The sequence below is a fragment of the Trachypithecus francoisi genome, unplaced genomic scaffold (assembly GCF_009764315.1).
Source record: "Trachypithecus francoisi isolate TF-2019V2 unplaced genomic scaffold, Tfra_2.0 Lachesis_group5, whole genome shotgun sequence".
NCBI classification, from domain to species: Eukaryota; Metazoa; Chordata; class Mammalia; order Primates; family Cercopithecidae; genus Trachypithecus; species Trachypithecus francoisi.
Window position 1 is genome coordinate 14306774 of NW_022681470.1, and position 21209 is coordinate 14327982.

At 44.9% G+C, this 21209-nt stretch overlaps 1 protein-coding gene across 2 annotated transcripts in view; it reads right to left on the bottom strand.

The window, feature by feature from the left end:
- SLC35F3 (solute carrier family 35 member F3) overlaps positions 1-21209 on the bottom strand; it is a 401456-nt gene that overhangs the window by 78427 nt on the left and 301820 nt on the right. For both annotated transcript variants that reach the window (XM_033196820.1, XM_033196822.1), the window contains one exon: positions 19118-19442. In XM_033196820.1, coding sequence (XP_033052711.1) covers positions 19118-19442 — 325 coding nt within the window. The remainder of the gene's footprint in view (positions 1-19117; positions 19443-21209) is intronic.

Genomic DNA, 21209 nt, shown 5'->3' on the forward strand with positions numbered 1-21209 from the left:
GTATAAATGTGGAATTGAAACTTCCTGAAGATGGGTTTTTACTCTCAGTTCAATCAGATGGCATAATGGAACTTCCCCTGTGCTAGTCTACTAATTTCAGACCTGACTAATTTCCAAAAAAAAAAAGTCTGATAATCAAGCACTTCTTTTTCTAAAACTTACTTTGTCATTCAAGGGCTCTTTCAGAATAGGATTAGTTTATCATTCGGGATGATAGAGGAACAGCTTATTATAAGGACCGAGGGAAATGATTCCTGCATTGCTCCTTGGAGATTGCCTGCCAAGAGCTGCTCTTAGCAAGTCTACTCTGATTGTGAACACAAGATTGGCAATACCACCATTGTCCATGCATAATTTCTTCCTTCCCCCCACCCCTTTCTACTAGCACCTAACCAGGCACTGTGCAAGGTGCTGGGGATATGCAGGTGAGCAAGACAGACATGATCCCCGTCCTTGTGGTGTTCAAAGATGGACATTTTCTGTCCAGATACTCTTTAAAATCTTTTTTGTTATATTCAGAATAAAAATAAAGCCACATGGAAGCTTTTGGCCAGTGAGGATATCTAAGTATGCATGGTGGAGGATGTAGGCTCTCAGACTGACTCCAACTCTGAGCTTGTGGGGAGAGATGGAGACTGTAGTAATGAGTGTCATGCTAGCTGTTAGGTTCAACTCTTCAGTTCAGAGGGTTGGCACACAGAAGTTGAGTTTTGATTCATGTTATTGGTTGACAGGTGTCATTTAACCCCTTGGTGATCCTTATCCCGCCTTGCAGCTATGCCATCCCTTGAACCTTGGGGATTCTGTCATGTGGCCAGTGGGATGGGGAAGTGGAGGAAAATGCCCATCTGCTTATCTGTCTTGGTTGACTCCTAGCCCTTTGGAGGGAAGTCACTTAGCCCAAGTTAGATGCCAGGATGGGAGATGTAGTAGTCTCTGGCTGCACAGCCCTCCCTGCAGCAACCCTTTACTATAGCAGGAGGAGCAGGGATCTTGGCTTCAGAGTTACCCATCTCTGTCTCAGAATGATGTGTCTTTGCAAAGTCAAACAGGACACTAGTGGCTTGCTTAGGACTCCTGAGAGCTGGGGGCTTGGTCAGGAAACCTAGAAGGTACTAACTTTCCTCTTTAGGAAAGATCTATTACACACTTCTTACATCCCCTAAAAGGATTCTGCAAAACGCATGTTTACATCAATATCCTTCGTGAATTCCCTCCACTTGTTACATGGGAGAAAACATCTTATCCAAGAGACAAAGGCACTTCATAAGCTGGACATAAATATGCCAAATTTCATCCAACTTTAATAAAACAAAACATGCTATTATTATTTTTTTGAGGTGCAGTCTCACTCTGTCACCCAGGCTGGAGTGCAGTGGCACGATCTCTGCAACCTCTGTCTCCTGGGTTCAAGCAATTATCATGCCTCAACCTCCCAAGTAGCTGGGATTACAGGTGTGCGCCACCACACCCAGCTGATTTTTTGGTGTATTTAGTAGAGACAGGGTTTCACCACGTTGGCCAGGCTGGTCTGGAACTTCTGACCTCAAATGATCTGCCCGCCTTGGCCTCTCAAAGTGCTGGGATTACAGGCGTGAGCTACCGTGCCTGGCCAAAACAAACAGTTTAAAAATAACCAATAAGCATTTGGAAGACCCATCCCCCATCTCCATTAATTCATAGTAAAATACTGACAAGCCTGTCTCCACTTTGTTGGCGGAACACTTAGTCTTTCTTTGAAAAAGTTCTCTTCTGTTTTTCCCTCAGAGAAACATGTAGCAAAATAATGCTATCTAGTGTCTAATGATGTGTTTCTGCAACAAGTGAGCTTTAGTATCCAGTGCTTTTAATTTATTTTATTATAAATTAATAATGTATATACGATTGGGAGTAACTCATTAAATGTAAGTGTCATAAAATAAGGCACTTAGGTAAGAAAAGTGTGGAATGATTCTGATGCACTCCTGAATGTTACATGAAGTACATAAATCATCTTTGTTTTCTCTCTGCTCAACATAGAATCCAGCAGAGGAGGTGAATGTAATTAGTACAGTTGTATTTTAAACGATCCAGGAAGCATATGAATAGAACTTGCCCTAATATCAGAAAAGGGAGATTACTCTGGCCAACTGGATTTTTTGTCTTTTTTAACAAACTCAGCTAGACAGTTTGAGGCGTGGTCACAAAAACCAATATGCACTTTAAATAATTAACAGCTTTCCAAGAACAAGTTCACCAGCTGGAAGACACAGTGAACGCACTCACAGCTGGAACCTCCCTTTGAACAGGATGACCCAGGCTGGAAAATACATCAGAGGAAATTTCCTAGGGACCCTCCTGTGGAACCCCCTTCTCTTTTAGGACCAGATCTGCAGTGGGCTGGGGAGTGGGTGGAGGGGATGCCTGGCCCAAGATGGGATAGGCATGTGGCCCCATCTGTTCTGGCTTATGCTTGAAGTAGACACAGCTGCATTTTGGGGAAGTGGAGGCTGACTCTATGGAGCACTTAGCATAGACACTGGCTATCCAAAAGCATGTGCTTTGATTTTGGTTTAAAAATCCGGCATAGCGGGGGGTGGAGCAAGATGGCTGAATAGGAACAGCTTCAGTCTCCAACTCCCAGCGCGAGCGACACAGAAGACCGGTGATTTCTGCATTTTCAACTGAGGTACTGGGGTCATCTCACTAGGGAGTGCCGGACAATCGGTGCTGGTCAGCTGCTGCAGCCTGACCAGCGAGAGCTGAAGCAGGGCGAGGCATTGCCTCACCTGGAAGCGCAAGGGGGAAGGGAATCCCTTTTCCTAGCCAGGGGAACTGAGACACACAACACCTGGAAAATCGGGTAACTCCCACCCCAATACTGCACTTTAAGCAAACAGGCACACCAGGAGAATATATCCCACACCTGGCCGGGAGGGTCCCACGCCCACGGAGCCTCCCTCATTGCTAACACAGCAGTCTGCAGGGATCTATCCGCAAGGCAGCAGCGAGGCTGGGGGAGGGGCGCCCGCCATTGCTGAGGCTTAAGTAGGTAAACAAAGCCGCTGGGAAGCTCGAACTGGGTGGAGCTCACAGCAGCTCAAGGAAGCCTGCCTGTCTCTGTAGACTCCACCTCTGGGGACAGCGCACAGCTGAAGACCAACAGGGGAAGCAGCGGGGGCCTGTGCAGACGCGAACGACTCTATCTGACAGCTTTGGGGAAAGCCGTGGATCTCCCAACGTGGAGGTTGAGATCTGAGAACGGACAGGCTGCCTGCTCAGGTGGGTCCCTGACCCCTGAGTAGCCTAGCTGGGAGACATCCCCCACTAGGGGCAGTCTGACACCCCACACCTCACAGGGTGGAGTACACCCCTGAGAGGAATCTTCCAAAGGAAGAATCAGACAGGTACACTCGCTGTTCAGCAATATTCTATCTTCTGCAACCTCTGCTGCTGATACCCAGGCAAACAGGGTCTGGAGTGGACCTCAAGCAATCTCCAACAGACCCATAGCTGAGGGTCCTGACTGTCAGAAGGAAAACTATCAAACAGGAAAGACACCTATACCAAAACCCCATCAGTACGTCACCATCATCAAAGACCAGAGACAGATAAAACCACAAAGATGGGGAAAAAGCAGGGCAGAAAAGCTGGAAATTCAAAAAATAAGAGCGCATCTCCCCCTGCAAAGGAGCGCAGCCCATCGCCAGCAATGGATCAAAGCTGGTCAGAGAATGACTTTGACGAGATGAGAGAAGAAGGCTTTAGTCCATCAAACTTCTCAGAGCTAAAGGAGGAATTACATACCCAGCGCAAAGAAACTAAAAATCTTGATAAAAGAGTGGAAGAATTGACAGCTAGACTAATTAATGCAGAGAAGGTCATAAACGAAATGACAGAGATGAAAACCATGACACGAGAAATACGTGACAAATGCACAAGCTTCAGTAACCGACTCGATCAACTGGAAGAAAGAGTATCAGCGATGAGGATCAAATGAATGAAATGAAGCGAGAGGAGAAACCAAAAGAAAAAAGAAGGAAAAAGAAATGAACAAAGCCTGCAAGAAGTATGGGATTATGTAAAAAGACCAAATCTACGTCTGATTGGGGTGCCTGAAAGTGAGGGGGAAAATGGAACCAAGTTGGAAAACACTCTTCAGGATATCATCCAGGAGAACTTCCCCAACCTAGTAGAGCAGGCCAACATTCAAATTCAGGAAATACAGAGACGCCACAAAGATACTCCTCCAGAAGAGCAACTCCAAGACACATAATTGCCAGATTCACCAAAGTTGAAATGAAGGAAAAAATCTTAAGGGCAGCCAGAGAGAAAGGTCGGGTTACCCACAAAGGGAAGCCCATCAGACTAACAACAGATCTCTCGGCAGAAAAACTACAAGCCAGAAGAGAGTGGGGGCCAATATTCAACGTTCTTAAAGAAAAGAATTTTAAACCCAGAATTTCATATCCAGCCAAACTAAGTTTCATAAGTGAAGGAGAAATAAAATCCTTTACAGATAAGCAAATGCTTAGAGATTTTGTCACCACCAGGCCTGCCTTACAAGAGAACCCTGAAGGAAGCCCTAAACATGGAAAGGAACAACCGGTACCAGCCACTGCAAAAACATGCCAAAATGTAAAGACCATCGAGGCTAGGAAGAAACTGCATCAACTAACGAGGCAAAGTAACCAGTTAATATCATAATGACAGGATCAAGTTCACACATAACAATATTAACCTTAAATGTCAATGGACTAAATGCTCCAATTAAAAGACACAGACTGGCAAACTGGATAAAGAGTCAAGACCCATCAGTCTGCTGTATTCAGGAGACCCATCTCACATGCAGGACATACATAGGCTCAAAATAAAGGGATGGAGGAAGATCTACCAAGCAAATGGAGAACAAAAAAAAGCAGGGGTTGCAATCCTAGTCTCTGATAAAACAGACTTTAAACCATCAAAGATCAAAAGAGACAAAGAAGGCCATTACATAATGGTAAAGGGATCAATTCAACAGGAGAGCTAACTCTCCTAAATATATATGCACCCAATACAGGAGCACCCAGTCATAAAGCAAGTCCTTAGCGACTTACAAAGAGACTTAGACTCCCATACAATAATAATGGGAGACTCAACACTCCACTGTCAACATTAGACAGATCAACGAGACAGAAAGTTAACAAGGATATCCAGGAATTGAACTCATCTCTGCACCAAGCGGACCTAATAGACATCTATAGAACTCTCCACCCCAAACCAACAGAATATACATTCTTCTCAGCACCACATCGCACTTATTCCAAAATTGACCACATCATTCGAAGTAAAGCACTCCTCAGCAAATGTACAAGAACAGAAATTATAACAAACTCTCTCTCAGACCACAGTGCAATCAAACTAGAACTCAGGACTAAGAAACTCAATCAAACCGCTCAACTACATGGAAACTGAACAACCTGCTCCTGAATGACTACTGGGTACATAACGAAATGAAAGCAGAATAAAGATGTTCTTTGAAACCAATGAGAACAAAGATACAACATACCAGAATCTCTGGGACATTTAAAGCAGTGTGTAGAGGGAAATTTATAGCACTAAATGCCCACAAGAGAAAGCAACAGATCTAAAATGGACACTCTAACATCACAATTAAAAGAACTAGAGAGGCAAGAGCAAACACATTCAAAAGCTAGCAGAAGGCAAGAAATAACTAAGATCAGAGCAGAACTGAAGGAGATAGAGACACAAAAAACACTCCAAAAAATCAATGAATCCAGGAGTTGGTTTTTTGAAAAGATCAACAAAATTGACAGACCGCTAGCAAGACTAATAAAGAAGAAAAGAGAGAGGAATCAAATAGACGCAATAAAAAATGATACAGGGGATATCACCATCGACCCCACAGAAATGCAAACAACCATCAGAGAATACTATAAATGCCTCTACGCAAATCAACTAGAAAATCTAGAAGAAATGGATAATTTCCTGGACACTTACACTCTCCCAAGACTAAACCAGGAAGAAGTTGAATCCCTGAATAGACCAATAGCAGGCTCTGAAATTGAGGCAACAATTAATAGCCTACCCACCAAAAAAAGTCCAGGACCAGATGGATTCACAGCTGAATTCTACCAGAGGTACAAGGAGGAGCTGATACCATTCCTTCTGAAACTATTCCAATCAATAGAAAAAGAGGGAATCCTCCCTAACTCATTTTATGAGGCCAACATCATCCTTATACCAAAGCCTGGCAGAGACACAACAAAAAAGAGAATTTTAGACCAATATCCCTGATGAACATCGATGCAAAAATTCTCAATAAAATACTGGCAAACCGGATTCAGCAGCACATCAAAAAGCTTATCCACCATGATCAAGTGGGCTTCATCCCTGGGATGCAAGGCTGGTTCAACATTCGCAAATCAATAAATGTAATCCAGCATATAAACAGAACCAAAGACAAGAACCACATGATTATCTCAATAGATGCAGAAAAGGCTTTTGACAAAATTCAACAGCCCTTCATGCTAAAAACGCTCAATAAATTCGGTCTTGATGGAACGTACCTCAAAATAATAAGAGCTATTTATGACAAACCCACAGCTAATATCATACTGAATGGGCAAAAACTGGAAAAATTCCCTTTGAAAACTGGCACAAGACAGGACGCCCTCTCTCACCACTCCTATTCAACACAGTGTTGGAAGTTCTGGCTAGGGCAATCAGGCAAGAGAAAGAAATCAAGGTATCCAGTTAGGAAAAGAAGAAGTCAAATTGTCCCTGTTTGCAGATGACATGATTGTATATTTAGAAAACCCCATCGTCTCACCCAAAATCTCCTTAAGCTGATAAGCAACTTTAGCAAAGTCTCAGGATACAAAATTAATGTGCAAAAATCCCAAGCATTCTTATACACCAGTAACAGACAAGCAGAGAGCCAAATCAGGAATGAACTTCCATTCACAATTGCTTCAAAGAGAATCAAATACCTAGGAATCCAACTTACAAGGGATGTAAAGGACCTCTTCAAGGAGAACTACAAACCACTGCTCAGTGAAATCAAAGAGGACACAAACAATGGAAGAACATACCATGCTCATGGATAGGAAGAATCAATATCGTGAAAATGGCCATACTGCCCAAGGTGATTTATAGATTCAATGCCATCCCCATCAAGCTACCAATGAGTTTCTTCACAGAATTGGAAAAAACTGCTTTAAAGTTCATATGGAACCAAAAAAGAGCCCGCATTGCCAAGACAATCCTAAGTCAAAAGGACAAAGCTGGAGGCGTCACGCTACCTGACTTCAAACTATACTACAAGGCTACAGTAACCAAAACAGCATGGTACTGGTACCAAAACAGACATATAGACCAATGGAACAGAACAGAGTCCTCAGAAATAATACCACACATCTACAGCCATCTGATCTTTGACAAACCTGAGAGAAACAAGAAATGGGAAGGATTCCCTATTCAATAAAAGGTGCTGGGAAAATTGGCTAGCCATAAATAGAAAGCTGAAACTGGATCCTTTCCTTACCCCTTATAGCGAAATTAATTCAAGATGGATTAGAGACTTAAATGTTAGACCTAATACCATAAAAACCCTAGAAGAAAATCTAGGTAGTACCATTCAGGACATAGGCATGGGCAAGGACTTCATGTCTAAAACACCAAAAGCAATGGCAGCAAAAGCCAAAATTGACACATGGGATCTAATTAAACTAAAGAGCTTTTGCACAGCTAAAGAAACTACCATCAGAGTGAACAGGCAACCTACAGAATGGGAGAAAATTTTTGCAACCTACTCATCTGACAAAGGGCTAATATCCAGAATCTACAAAGAACTCAAAACAATATACAAGAAAAAAACAAACAACCCCATCAAAAAGTGGGCAAAGGATATGAACAGACATTTCTCAAAAGAAGACATTCATACAGCCAACAGACACATGAAAAAATGCTCATCATCACTCGCCATCAGAGAAATGCAAATCAAAACCACAATGAGATACCATCTCACACCAGTTAGAATGGCAATCATTAAGAAGTCAGGAAACAACAGGTGTTGGAGAGGATGTGGAGAAATAGGAACACTTTTACACTGTTGGTGGGATTGTAAACTAGTTCAACCATTATGGAAAACAGTATGGCAATTCCTCAAGGATCCAGAACTAAATGTACCATATGACCCAGCCATCCCACTACTGGGTATATACCCAAAGGATTATAAATTATTCTACTACAAAGACACATGCACACGTATGTTTATTGCGGCACTATTCACAATAGCAAAGACTTGGAATCCAGCCAAATGTCCATCTGTGACAGACTGGATTAAGAAAATGTGGCACATATACACCATGGAATACTATGCAGCCATAAAAAAGGATGAATTTGCGTCCTTTGTAGGGACATGGATGCAGCTGGAAACCATCATTCTTAGCAAACTATCACAAGAACAGAAAACCAAACACCGCATGTTCTCACTCATAGGTGGGAACTGAACAATGAGATCACTTGGACTCGGGAAGGGGAACATCATACACCGGGGCCTATCATGGGGAGGGGGGAGGAGGGAGGGATTGCATTGGGGAGTTATACATGATATAAATGATGAATTGATGGGTGCTGTCGAGTTGATTGGTGCAGCACACCAACATGGCATAAGTATACATATGTAACAAACCTGCACGTTATGCACATGTACCCTAGAACTTAAAGTATAATTAAAAAAAAAGAAAAAATCCAGCATAGCAATTTCCAGTGATTCCTCTTCCCACTGGCTCCTGGTTCATTAGCCAAGGAAAGCTTATGTGGAATGTGATATCACAAAATAACATGGGAGAGCGTGCAAGTGCCAAAAAGTCTTTACCCTACGGCTCAATTAGAAATGGATTATTACTCAAAGCAATATGGCATGTGCAGAAGGCCACCAAGGAAGAGACTGGACAATGAACAACAATAACCACCACTCGAGTAATCGTTGACCAGCAGCAGGGGTAGCAGTGACCACTGTTACTGCAGCACTGACCCAGGGCCATGTTCCAGGTGAGCTGATTTGCACCCCAAACCTTGAAGCCCACTGTGTAAACAGGTATTATTGGCTCCATTTTTTTTTTCTTTTTTGAGACAGAGTGTCACTCTTGTTGCCCAGGCTGGAGTGCAATGGTGCAATCTCAGCTCACTGCAACCTCCGCCTTCTGGGTTCAAGTGATTCTCCTGCCTCAGCCTCCCAAGTAGCTGGGATTACAGGCATGTGCTACCATGCCCAGCTAATTTTGTATTTTTAGTAGAAACGGGGTTTTGCCATGTTGGTCAGGCTGGTCTTGAACTCCTGACCTCAGGTGATCCACTCGCCTCTGCCTCCCAAAGTGCTGGGATTACAGAAGTGAGCCACCGCGCCCATCCTGGATCCATTTTTAAATATGAGAAAACGGAGGCTGCAGGAGCCCTTAGAAATAACTTACTCAAAGTCATGTGAGGTGTAAACAGTGGATCTGAGAACTGGAACAAGCCTGACTCAAAGCTCAGGTCCCTTCCCTCGACACGTGGTCTCATTCCTTTCTATATCCCTGGAGCCTCCTGTGGGTACAACACTTGTAGGTACTCCTGTGCCGCATGGGGCAGGAAGGTGGGCTAGTTATTTGGGAAGCCAGTATAATGTCTGTTTCTATGAAGGGCAGGGTGGTTATTCCAATTTAGCTAGGATTTGTATACAATAAAGGCAAAAGGGGTGCCAGTGGAAAAGAAAAGAAAGAAAAGAAACACATCTGCTTTAGCTTCTGCATGGCACTAGCATGTTTTCTCCTTTTTGCTTTTAAGCTTTCGAAAAATAAAAAGCGTCAAGAGCTTGACAGGACATTGCTTTCTAGACAAATGGATCACCTCACATTTCCATCTGACTTCCAGCTCATACCTGGAATGTCATGACAATGGTAAGTTCCACTTCAGTTCTCTGCCTCTCCTGTCAGGACTTGTCTTAAAGTTCATCTCGGCCAAGAAAGGCTCCTTCCTCCTGCAACAGCCTAAAATAATGACAGGGCACAATGCTGTCCTTCTTGCTGTGGGCTCCAAATCATCTACCTGGTTAATCTGAACTGAATCTTTATAAGGAGGAAGACTCAGTTACCTGGGGTTCTACTATGTTATCGTCATCATCATTATTATTTTATGACCTCCTCCTCATCATTTTAGGACTTCCTCCTTGTCTATACACACACACACACACACACGCACACACACTACACACACACATACATACATATGTGTGTGTGTGTATGTGTGTGTGTGTATATATATATATATATATATTTTTTTTTTTTCAGACAGGGTCTCACTGTCACCTAGGCCGGAGTGCAGTGGCACGATCTCGGCTCACTGCAACCTCTGCCTCCTGGATTCAAGCGATTCTCCTACCTCAGCCTCCCAAAATGCTGTGACTACAGGCATGTGCCACCATGTCCAGCTTTGTATTTTCAGTAGAGACGGGGTTTCATCATGTTGGCCAGGCTGATCTTGAACTCCTGGGCTCAAGTGATCCGCCCGACTCAGCCTCCCAAAATGCTGGGATTACAGGATGAACCACCATGCCCGACCCTCCCCCTCATCATTTTATGACCTCATAATCATTATCATTATCATCATCAGAATCATTTTATGACATCATCATCCTCACTTTATGATTTGGAGAGAGCAGTAGGCATGGTTTGAATGAGTTTTGGTATCCACATTAGGAGTCAACCAAAGATGGATAGGAAATCCCCGGACCAAGAATAGTTTGGAACTTTATACACACTATCATGTTTAATTTTGTTCATTTCAAACACATGGTCTACACAGGAGCTGTGGGAGCCCACAGGAGGGGCACTCAATCCCACAGTAACCTTTGGAAGTGGGAATTAAAGTCTCCATGTTTTTTCGGGTAAGAGCTGAGACTAAGAGCTTTCAGTTGACTTATCTATGACCATGTTGCCAAATAAAGGAAGAGCTGAGTTTCCTGCCTAAACTATCTAATGGCAAGCATGTGTTCTTATCATCTATCACAATATTGCAACACGGGCTAGTAGCACTCCTACCCCTGTTGCTCCATCCTGCCCAGCCACTGCCTCCAGGTTCCTTCCTATGAGGAGAGATAGTGTTGACCCACTTCTTTCCTGGTAGTATTTCTGGAGAGGTCTGGGGCTGCAGAGAACAGCACTCTCCTGCCCTTTCTCTGAGCATCTCTGGATTCATTGATAACATGAATGAGTTGGATCAGAGAATCCTCAAAGTAATTTTTTTGATCTTTCCAGGTCTCTGTGCAGATGATCTTTTGCTAAATGTGGTGAGATTTTTAAGTTTCAATGTGCCTATCGGCTGGCTCACTAGTCTTGACTCAATGATGAGAAATCACATGTAAAGTAAGAAATGACTCCAATTTCTTACATTGGGATGGGGTGGTGCCTGAGCATACTGGTTACATCCTGCAAATCTGTACACACTTGCAACTTTTGTTTGCCACCTACATAGGCCCTCCTCCTCATCTGACCCGTACAAAGATTAACTGCTCCTCGAAATCCACCAGTTGAAGGATGCTCCTCTGGGAGACCATCCTTCATTGCTTCCCACCTTTGATTTCACTGTCACACTGATCTTGCAAATATTCACAGGGACCATGGCACTTAATGCTAAAAATGTTATTAAATCCCTTGTTGATAATTCCAGCCTGAGGTAACATGACCCCACAAGAGTCATAATTACAGTCATATGGCAGTTATTTAAATGGCTGTTATTCTTCAAACCCACACCTTAAACACAAACATGAGCATTGGAACTGACCTTTCAAAGAATTTCAGTGAAATTGAAATAACATTGCTATAGCTGAACAAGACAAGCTCTGGAGTTATAAGGTTTTAAGACAGATAACCTTCTTAAACTGCTAAACTTCAAGGCCATATCCTTGATATCTGTTCAAAAATGAATAGCAATCTCAGATAATTGGGATGTGGGATGGCTGAAGTATAGAAAAAAAGGAGATCAAGAGGTAATGAAAATGTTCTGCTTGCCTCAGTGAAAGCCTAAAAATCACTTGTAGAAAGAATATTCTGAACTTGTCTGTAGGGGTGTTTGGCTGTCATTGAATTTCACTGGGATGAAGCCGGCATCTGTTAACTGAGATGTGGTGGTGGGTGGGGGAGATGCCAGAGGAAACATAAATGAGCTAATCTATGAATACCACAGTGATAGGATGAAAGGGAAGACTCTATAGAGTGGTGGGACCTGGTGTAAACTCAGGAAGGTGATGTCACAATCTGGGGCATGTGGACAATGTTCTGTTTCATTTCACCACTGAGGTATTCTTGAATACGGCAAGTGTTGTCTTAAAACAGGCAGAGACAGCCCAAACCTATTCAGCCTCCCCCATCTCATTTCTTCCTTTGCTGACACCGGTGCCCATTATGACTTCTCATTTACACTTGGAGCATTGATTACATGATTTCCTGTGGCTGTACCAGACATCTGCTACTCAGCTGGCTACGTGTGTGTGTGTGTGTGTGTGTGTGTGTGTGTGAGAGACAGAGAGAGAGAGAGAGAGAGAGAGAGAGAGAGAGAGCGAGCGAGCATGGGACATGGTATTTTGCCTTAGCCTAGCCAAATCTTCTGGCTATACATGAGGATGTGTATGCATAATTGCCATTATTCACCACCACACTCAAGCCATGGGCCAAATTACAAACTGTAGTCTTCCAATATTTTGTCAATTTTTTCTAAACCAGTTACAAAAATAAACAAACAAACAACAAAAACATCAACTGTAAGAGTTCCGAATGTAGCTCATCACTTTCTGTGTGGATAATTCTTAGAAATCAGACAGGAAAGGTTGGATGCAGTGGCTCATGCCTGTAATCCCAGCACTTTGGGAGGCCAAGGCGAGTGGATCACTTGAGAGCAGGAGTATGAGATTAGCCTGGGCAACATGGCGAAACCTCACCTTTACAAAAACTATTTAATACAACAACAACAACAACAACGAAGAAATCAGACAGGAAATGAGACTGCTATAAGGCAGGAGGAAGGGTGAAGGTAAAGGAAATTTCCACTTGATCTCGTCACTGCTGTATCCTCAGTTCCTAGAACAGCACCTGAGACAGAGAAGGTGCTGGAAAGATTTTGTGGAATGAACGAAGTACTATCTCTCTCCTAGGATGAGGGGCCCTGTCACCCTGTTTCCAAAAGGGCCTTACTCTATAAAGAACAACTGTTGATCCAGGAACAACAGGCTGGAATGTGTCTGGGGCTCAGGGTAAGAAACACATCAGCTTTCTGAAATGTGAGGCCTGACAGCAGGAAGGCAGGGAGATGCTGGGCTTTGCTAAATGGGGCTCCCTTGGCAATGCCTTAGCATTTACCATCGTGCCTGAAAAACTGTACGTATATTTCCTGGAAAGAAGATATTCCCCATGTTTTCAGAACACTTGAGTTTGGCGAAAATGACAATTAGAATGCTTTTTATTAACAGAAGAGTGTGATGTAAGTCTCAAAAAGTTGACAGTTCAAATAAGTTTCATAATACTTCAGGATTCACACTCAAAATTCTTGCTACTGCTCAGGAACTAGGCATCCTGTCCCCTAACAAACAAACACCTGACAGTCATTCCACCTCTTATGTGAATTGGGACCATATACTGCAGCCAGTTACATAATTAGTACCATGAATCCTACTTTTGAAAGCAGCTCTGATTATACCAGAAACTTCTGGAGGCTCCACTTGCCTGGCGACTACAGCCCCAATTCCTTGATCGGGCACCCCAAGTCCTTCCCATTGGACCTTCAGCTGAATTTGGAGTCCCAAGATCTACTGTGCCCTTGTCCCTCACACCCAAGCTATAGCCAAGACAGTCTGCCCTCAGCTCTTGCCCCACTTCCTCCTTATATTTTATTTTATTTATTTTTTTAATAGGAGACTGTCTCCCACTCAGTTGTGAGTTCCTTAGGGTCAAGAACAACAGCTGTCACTCACGTCTGTCCATGTGCCCACATAGATATCAAGGAAGTATTTGTTGACCTGGATTGACCTCCAGCCTTGTCCTTCATTCCATTTTCTACAGAGTGACAGCAGCTGCATTTTGAAAGATCCAATCTGATCATTGCTTCCATGACTCCTGCTGATATTCATACTGGAAGTGAAACTCCTCAGCATAGCGCAGGAGGCTCGCCAGCATCTGCTTCACCTAACTGCCGGGTCTTCTCTCTCACCTTACCCCACTCACATCCTACATCCTAGGAAGAGCTCCGTGCTCTGTGTCCAGCCTGTGTCCTTTATGCAGGCTACTGTCTGCTTAGAATATTCTTGACCTTCTCCTTCAGCACCTAGAGAATCACCTGCTTGTCCTTAAATAAATTGTTTCTGGCTAACTTATTTATTTATTTATTTTTTGACACAGGGTCTCACGCTGTTACCCAGGCTGGAGCGCAGTGGCCTGATCACTGCTTATTGCAGCCTCAACCTCCCAAAGCTCAGGTGATCCTCCTGCCTAGTCCCCTGAGTAGCTGGGACTACAGGTGCACCATCAAGCCTGGCTAATTTTTGTATTTTTAGTAGAGATGGTTTTGCCATGTTGCCAAGGCTGGTCTTGAACTCCTGGGCTCAATCAATCTGCCCGCCTCAGCCCCCCAAAGTGCTGGGATTACAGACATTAGCCACAGTGCCAGGCCCTATCTAACTTCTTCTAAGAAACTTTTGTACCCTGCCCCAGGACACATGTATCTGGGCCTTCCCCCACTCTCAGCTACCTTGCATGCACCCCCACCCTGTTTGGCTATCTGACTCCCTTTCAGGTTTTGGGCTCCTGGAGGACAGAGTCCATTTATCTTGCAGTTCTAGTGTATTGCCTAGAGAAGATGCACAGTAACTATTTTCAGAACAAAGCTCCAGATTGCAACTGCTCCACTCTGCTCTTTAAACGGCCAATGAATGTTACAGCTGCAAGACCCGATATGGTTCCTGCGTAAGTCTGGGTGGCAAGGTACACACACCCGGCCCTTGCAGGGTTTAAGATGAAAGGCATCTAAACTGCCCTTTTCCCTTTCTGGGCTCTACTGTTGCTCAGAATATCTGAAGCAGAATCAATTGGCTGGCTTACAGAAAGCCTGGAACTACAAAAGGCAGAGAAAAACATCTGTCACCACTGCACCGTTCACTTTTTTTGGCAGCCGCGTGATAGCAGAAGGTCTCAGCATTTGCTTTTGAAAACAGGTCATTACTGCTGCAAATTCCTGGAGGACCTTTGGACAAGAATGAAAATGCCCCAGATCTGCTCCAGCTCTGCTGACCTCTCAGATCTGAAAAGCTGCATTCCTGTTCCAGGGTCAGAGGGGCCAGGAGGCTATGTGTCATCACACCTGTGCTCAACAGTCTCTCCCAAACACAGACCTGATACAGCCACCTCCCTGTGCCTCCCCGAGATGCTAGGTGGTCCAGGAGACTGTGGCTCCCAAGCAGCCGCAAGCATCTCATGACTGAAGCCCTCTCTGAGTTCTGGGCACTATTGCTTCCTCAGAACATTCCTGAGGCCAGCTTCAGTGAGAAACAGGGAAGATAAGGGTTGAGCTGCCTATCATATTGGAGAAGGAAGCAGCTCATTGTACACCCGGATGGTTGAGTGCTTGCTGGAAAGACTATAAGGTGGGGGCTGAAAACCCATATGAGGTTTGCCCATTCACATCTAATTCCTGACAACAGTATCTGATCATGAGAAGCCCTGATCAGTGTTCTTTCATGCCCTGTGAAGCCACTAGGGCCACAGGTTGATTTCTTCAGGACTGACACTTGCATGCAGCGTAAGGGTTGGCACTCTTGTAGTTTAAATTGGCCACCATGAGGCAGCCAATGAACAAAGCACAGGCAACAGCCTTCAGTATAACCCGCAGAGGCTATCACAACACAGTACTGGTTCCTCGCATTTACACATGTTACAGTTTATAGGGCGCTTTCATGTACAGCGTGTCATTTGATCACACAGCAGTCTTTTGTGCAAGACAGTGCATATATCATCACCTCCCATTTACAAATGGGCATCTGAGGCTCTGAGAGCTTTGAGGACTTGACCACGGAGCCTCCTGTCATGAGTGGCAGAAGACCAGGGCTCGAAGAGGACCACAGCTCAAAGAGGACAAGAGCTCGAACATCCTCTGGGGCCCAGTGGATTCACTCATCAGTTCTACATGGTGAGGTGAGTCCTAGTTCTAACATTTGGTAAAATCAGCAGCATTAAAAAAAAAAATCTGTAGCTGGGACTCAACAACTCCAGGGCATTTACAGTTAAAGTGCAGCCCGTGGGCCAGCAGCACTAGGATTCCCTGGAAGTTCCTAAGAAAAGTGGAATCTCAGACCCACCCAGACCTACTGAATCAGAGTCTGCCTTCAACAAGACCCCAGGGGGCCTCACAGGGCGTTGCAGTTTGCGGAGCTCTGTGCTGGGGAACACATGCCTTCCTCTCTCCGCTCTGGCTTCACCCTGGGGAAGCAGCTCAGGTGGGGAGGGTTTAGAGAAAAGAAGCTTTCATCTGATTGCCTCCTGATAACTGCAAAAAAAGCTGCTGTATTTGTCCAGCTCCCCTCTTGGTGGAACAGGTCTCTGTTCATCTCCTTTTCTTCCCAGCTCCCTGCTGAACACTTTTAGCCAACAGACTCATCTCAGACAACTCAAAATCTCTCTGGCGTTAATTCTGATAAAAGCATGAAGATGAAAGATGTGATTTCAGTCTTCCTTGATCTCTGAGAATCCTAAAGTCTGTTTAAAGTACCCCCAATATGAGCTGTGACAGAGTTGTGATTTCCTAAGGAAGGTCTGTGATGTTAAAATTTTTCTCTCATTTTGAGGAAGGATCTCTCTTCACCCCTCCAATGGTGTATATGGCTTGATTGACATGCTTAATAATTGGCTGGTAAATTAGCAGCTCTGCCTAGCCACAGGGCTAACACAGCTTACAATCAGAAAAAACAAGCAAACAAACACCAAAAAACAAAACAGAAAAAACAACTTTTTTAAAGAGCTGGAGCAGAATGTGAAGACAGAAATTGGGAAAGGTTTTAACAAGTTTCACTAATTAAGTTGTGATTATCCTCCCTCTTTTACATTGTTCACCAGTTAACAGGGCAGTCACCAGATTGTTTTAATGATTCTTTTTGAGCACTTTTTATAGGAAGACAATAGGTTGAAACCAAGGTGCTGATGTTTTTCTATGTATAACTAATCTTCAATGACCTTTCATTTTTTCCTACTTTGACCACATAAGCACCACTGATCTTGATTCCTTCTGTGTGGTTTTCAGCACAATAGTTTAATGGTGTCAGGCCTGCCCTAAGTGGCTGGTGGTGACAGTCTTCTCCCCAGGTAAGTGGTAGCCATGGAATGCATTTGGGACAACAGTCAGTGTTACCACTTGGGGTGGCCTCTTTCAGTCTGTATGGTTGAAGGTAGCAGGAAAGAAGCATTTCATCTTCCCTCCCAAAAATTCTTGATCAAGAAAATGCATATAAGCTCACTTTTAGCATTTCATTAGAGGCAGTAGCATAGCATCCTAATCAGTTTTAATGAAAGACAAATGCCTAAGTACAAATTAAATACACTTAGGGATACTTAACTGATAATACATCATTTACTAAATATTAGCTTTTCTCTGGGACTATTTTACTCTTGCCTTTGGGACAATCTTGGGCCCTAATGATTTGTTTCCTTCTATTTTTTGGCTTCTATTCAGAAGAGGGTGCATTAAGTGCCTCTTTAGCAATTTCTGGCTGGTCCATGAGCCACTGGTTTAGGTCAACCCTGAGGATCAGAATTCTTTGCACCAAAGCCATTTCACTAAGGGGACATGTGAGACTGGCCATGTGATTCTATTCAAGCTCCATCAGGGCCCCCTCCTCCAGAATTCATGCTGTGATTTACAAGTAGGTCTTTTAAAGGAGCCAGGCCAAATTCCCTTTGAACATTAAAAAAGTATCACACCGTACTTCCAGCTACAAGTTTACAGGGACAAAATGGTAAATTCCCAGAAAGAAATTCTGGTCCAGGTGTAGACCTCCATTTCCAAACCTCTTTGTTCCTTGGACCCAATGATGTTTTTAGTTATCTTGTCTCTTCTAAGGGGAACTTCAGGACATAGCAATCTTACGGGGGTATGTGTTTGGCAGAGTGGGGTGTGGTGGGGAAGAAGGCAGTGGTGAAGGAATGAAGACTCTTAAATGCTCAATTTCTCCTCACCTCTGGGACTGATAAAAGATGAGTTTCCAGGGCCTGCTGTGTCACCTTGGCCAGCATTCATTTCTGTTTTTTTTTTTTTTTTTTTTTTTTTTGACTAGGCCTGATTTGGGACAGCCCTTGACATGGCCCACAGAAGGCCTCCACTTTGGGGAAACACCAGATGCTCTTACAGGCACAGATGAGCGCCATGGGTCAACACCAACAATGTGACTCCCGGGGAGGGCTGCATGAGCCCTCCTGCATACTGAGGTTGCAGGAGGTTGAGGTCAGGGTTTCTGGCCTCTTTTTGAAAGGGACGTCATTCCAATGGACTCCATTTGAGAAAACAGAGTCAACAAAGTCCAGACACTGCTTTGGTTTTTACCATCACAGTGGGAGATATCCGGACCCATGCAATTACATACCCGAAGCAGGGCATGTCGGGATCAGAAAGAGGATGAGTAAGGAAGTCTCTGCAGCGAACATCTCCGTGAGGAAAGTCAGCTACAGGAAGCGTCCGAGTGACCTGGCCCCATGGCCTTGCGGTCCTCACCCCAGCTTGCTGAGGGATGAACTGCGCTACACAGTTCTCCCATTTCTAAGCTTTCTGGGAACCTACTACTTGCTGTCTCTGGAAGACACTGCTGCCTGCTTTTATATAAAGGGGCTCCCAGGGCTGAGGGGCAGGAGGCAGAAAGGCAGAGGAACGAGGCGTTCACTACCCAGGGTAGAGAGAATTCGGCTCCCTACCCCACTGAGAGAGCAGGTGCATTCACTGCGACATCTCTCCACGGGCTCCCACTGTCTCATCCCAGCGCCTGCCACCAGGGGCAGCTCTGCAGAGTCAGCGCTGGATGGAGCAGCCCCGGGTCAGGAGGCCTCCTCATGCAGGACGCGCTTACCTGTATCTCTGCTTCACAGACTGCTTCTCTGTGGACTTGCAGACGTGCCCCACGTAGTACAACGGGAAGAATAAAAAGTTCCAGTTGGTGGCAAACCACGTGAGGGTGAAGGGCGCGTCGAACTTCCTGAAGGTCAGCTTGGCGAGCTGCGTGGAGCCCGCCCACGAGGAGCACACGCACAGCACGACCGCCACGCCCCAGAAGATCTTCTTGAGCTGCGCCCGGGAGCACGTCCAGCAGCGGCGGCTCGCTCTCCCGCCGGTCTCCACGCCGGCAGGCGCCTGGGCCTCCGCCAGGCCCGGGGAGTCCCGGGGGCGCTCCTCCCCTGGGGAAGAGAAGGGCGTGGTTAGCAGGGCCTGCAGACTTCACCCCTGCACTTAGCAGGGCGCTGCCCTGCAGCCATTGTCACCGCCAGCTACCTGGGGGCCGGGGGAGATAGCGGGCGCAGGGGCGGCTTCTAGGACGGCTGTGTGACACCAAGCCGCAATAGAAAACGTTTACACAGGTTTTCCTCTTCTCCAGAACCTCCGCTCTCCAAGTGTGGTCCCTGGGCCGGGCAGCGTCAGCACCCTCCCCAGTCCGTCCCCGGAACTTGTTGGAAATGCAGAATCTCAGGGCTCACCCCAGGCCCCCAAATCAGAACCTGCATTCCTCAGGTGATCTGCGTGCTTTGGGAAACACTTCTCCAGAACACAGGGCGGCTGAAATACCTCCACTCTCAGTTGTGTCAGCTGACGAGTACTCAACGTGCTCCTGGGTGCGGGGCAGTACTGGGGGCTGGAGATTCCTACAGGGCGAGGTCTTGACCTCTAAAAGATCCCAGTACCTTGACAGAGGTGGCCTGTTACTTAAAGGCACAGTTGGCCAAGACTCTCTCCTCTTATTTTTGTATGTACGGCAAAAATACACTTCGCCACTCTTACTTTTCTATCTGCTTTAACTGGCTTCCCGCTGATAGCCTCCAGTCCCACTTCGAAGCTTTACTTAAAAACCACAACCTCTGGCAGCTGGTGTGTGACAGGCCACAGACACTCCATTCTAGAGCTGTGTGATTTCTGGAAACCAGGCTGCAGCCCAAAGCTTGGCTCTGCCGCAGTGTTGTTTCCGCAGACCAGAGGAAGGTGAAAAGGCGTTATTTTCCACTGTTTGCTTTTTCATTCACGACTGTGTGTGTGTCAGTCAGCTGGAAATTTAAACAAAGCTGTAGCTTGTGTCAGGTGTAACTATGGATGGATGCAGATTTCCAGAAGGCCGTGTACCTGCCTTTTATAATGATATTGTGCCTGGCACCTAGCTGAATGGAGGCACACTAGTGCTAAGAGGCCATTTTCACTCTAGGGGAGGAAACGAGTCCTGAATAAATTGGGGTCAAACGTGCTTTCTCTACATTGTTTAAACTTGATTAAAATAATTTTAATAACAAACTGAGTTTTGTATATCATACTTTCTGAAGCATTATGAGTCTATGAGGCAAAATTGTGATTAAATGTAACCTATTTTTCCGGTGTTAACTAATATCGTTAACCACTGGCTGTGCTGTATCTGTTTCAGCCAAAGATAAACCGAAGCATTACATGGCAGTCAGAGATAATGTACTTTATTGGGTCAAATTCTATTTCACACCGTCCCTATTGTGCTTCATTACTTGCTTTATTAATAACCTCCGTCCTTCTCTTACTTTTCATGTGCTCTCATATCCAAGTTGGAAAGTCCCTTGAAAACCAAATGTCTTGCCATCCTCTGAGCTTCTGACAAGCTGTCTGTTCCTGCATGGGCTGCAGGGCAGAAAGATGTGGAGGACAAAAAGGAAGATTGATTTCCAGCCTTTTGGGGGATCTGTGTGCTTATGCCCTCCTACCAGGATCTCTTGACATTCCTCACAGTGAATTCCCACAACTTAATGCAATTGCAGTTTCAGACAGAAGCATGCACATTTCAATTTACACACGGATTACCTGTCATTTTGAATTAGCATCTGCAGCTGTTCATTATCGGGATAATTTGCAAAGTGTGTTGGAGGTTAGAGGAGTTTGTCACTATTAGCATCACTGTCAAAAACTCATCCTGAAAAGATGATTGTAGAGATGAAAAA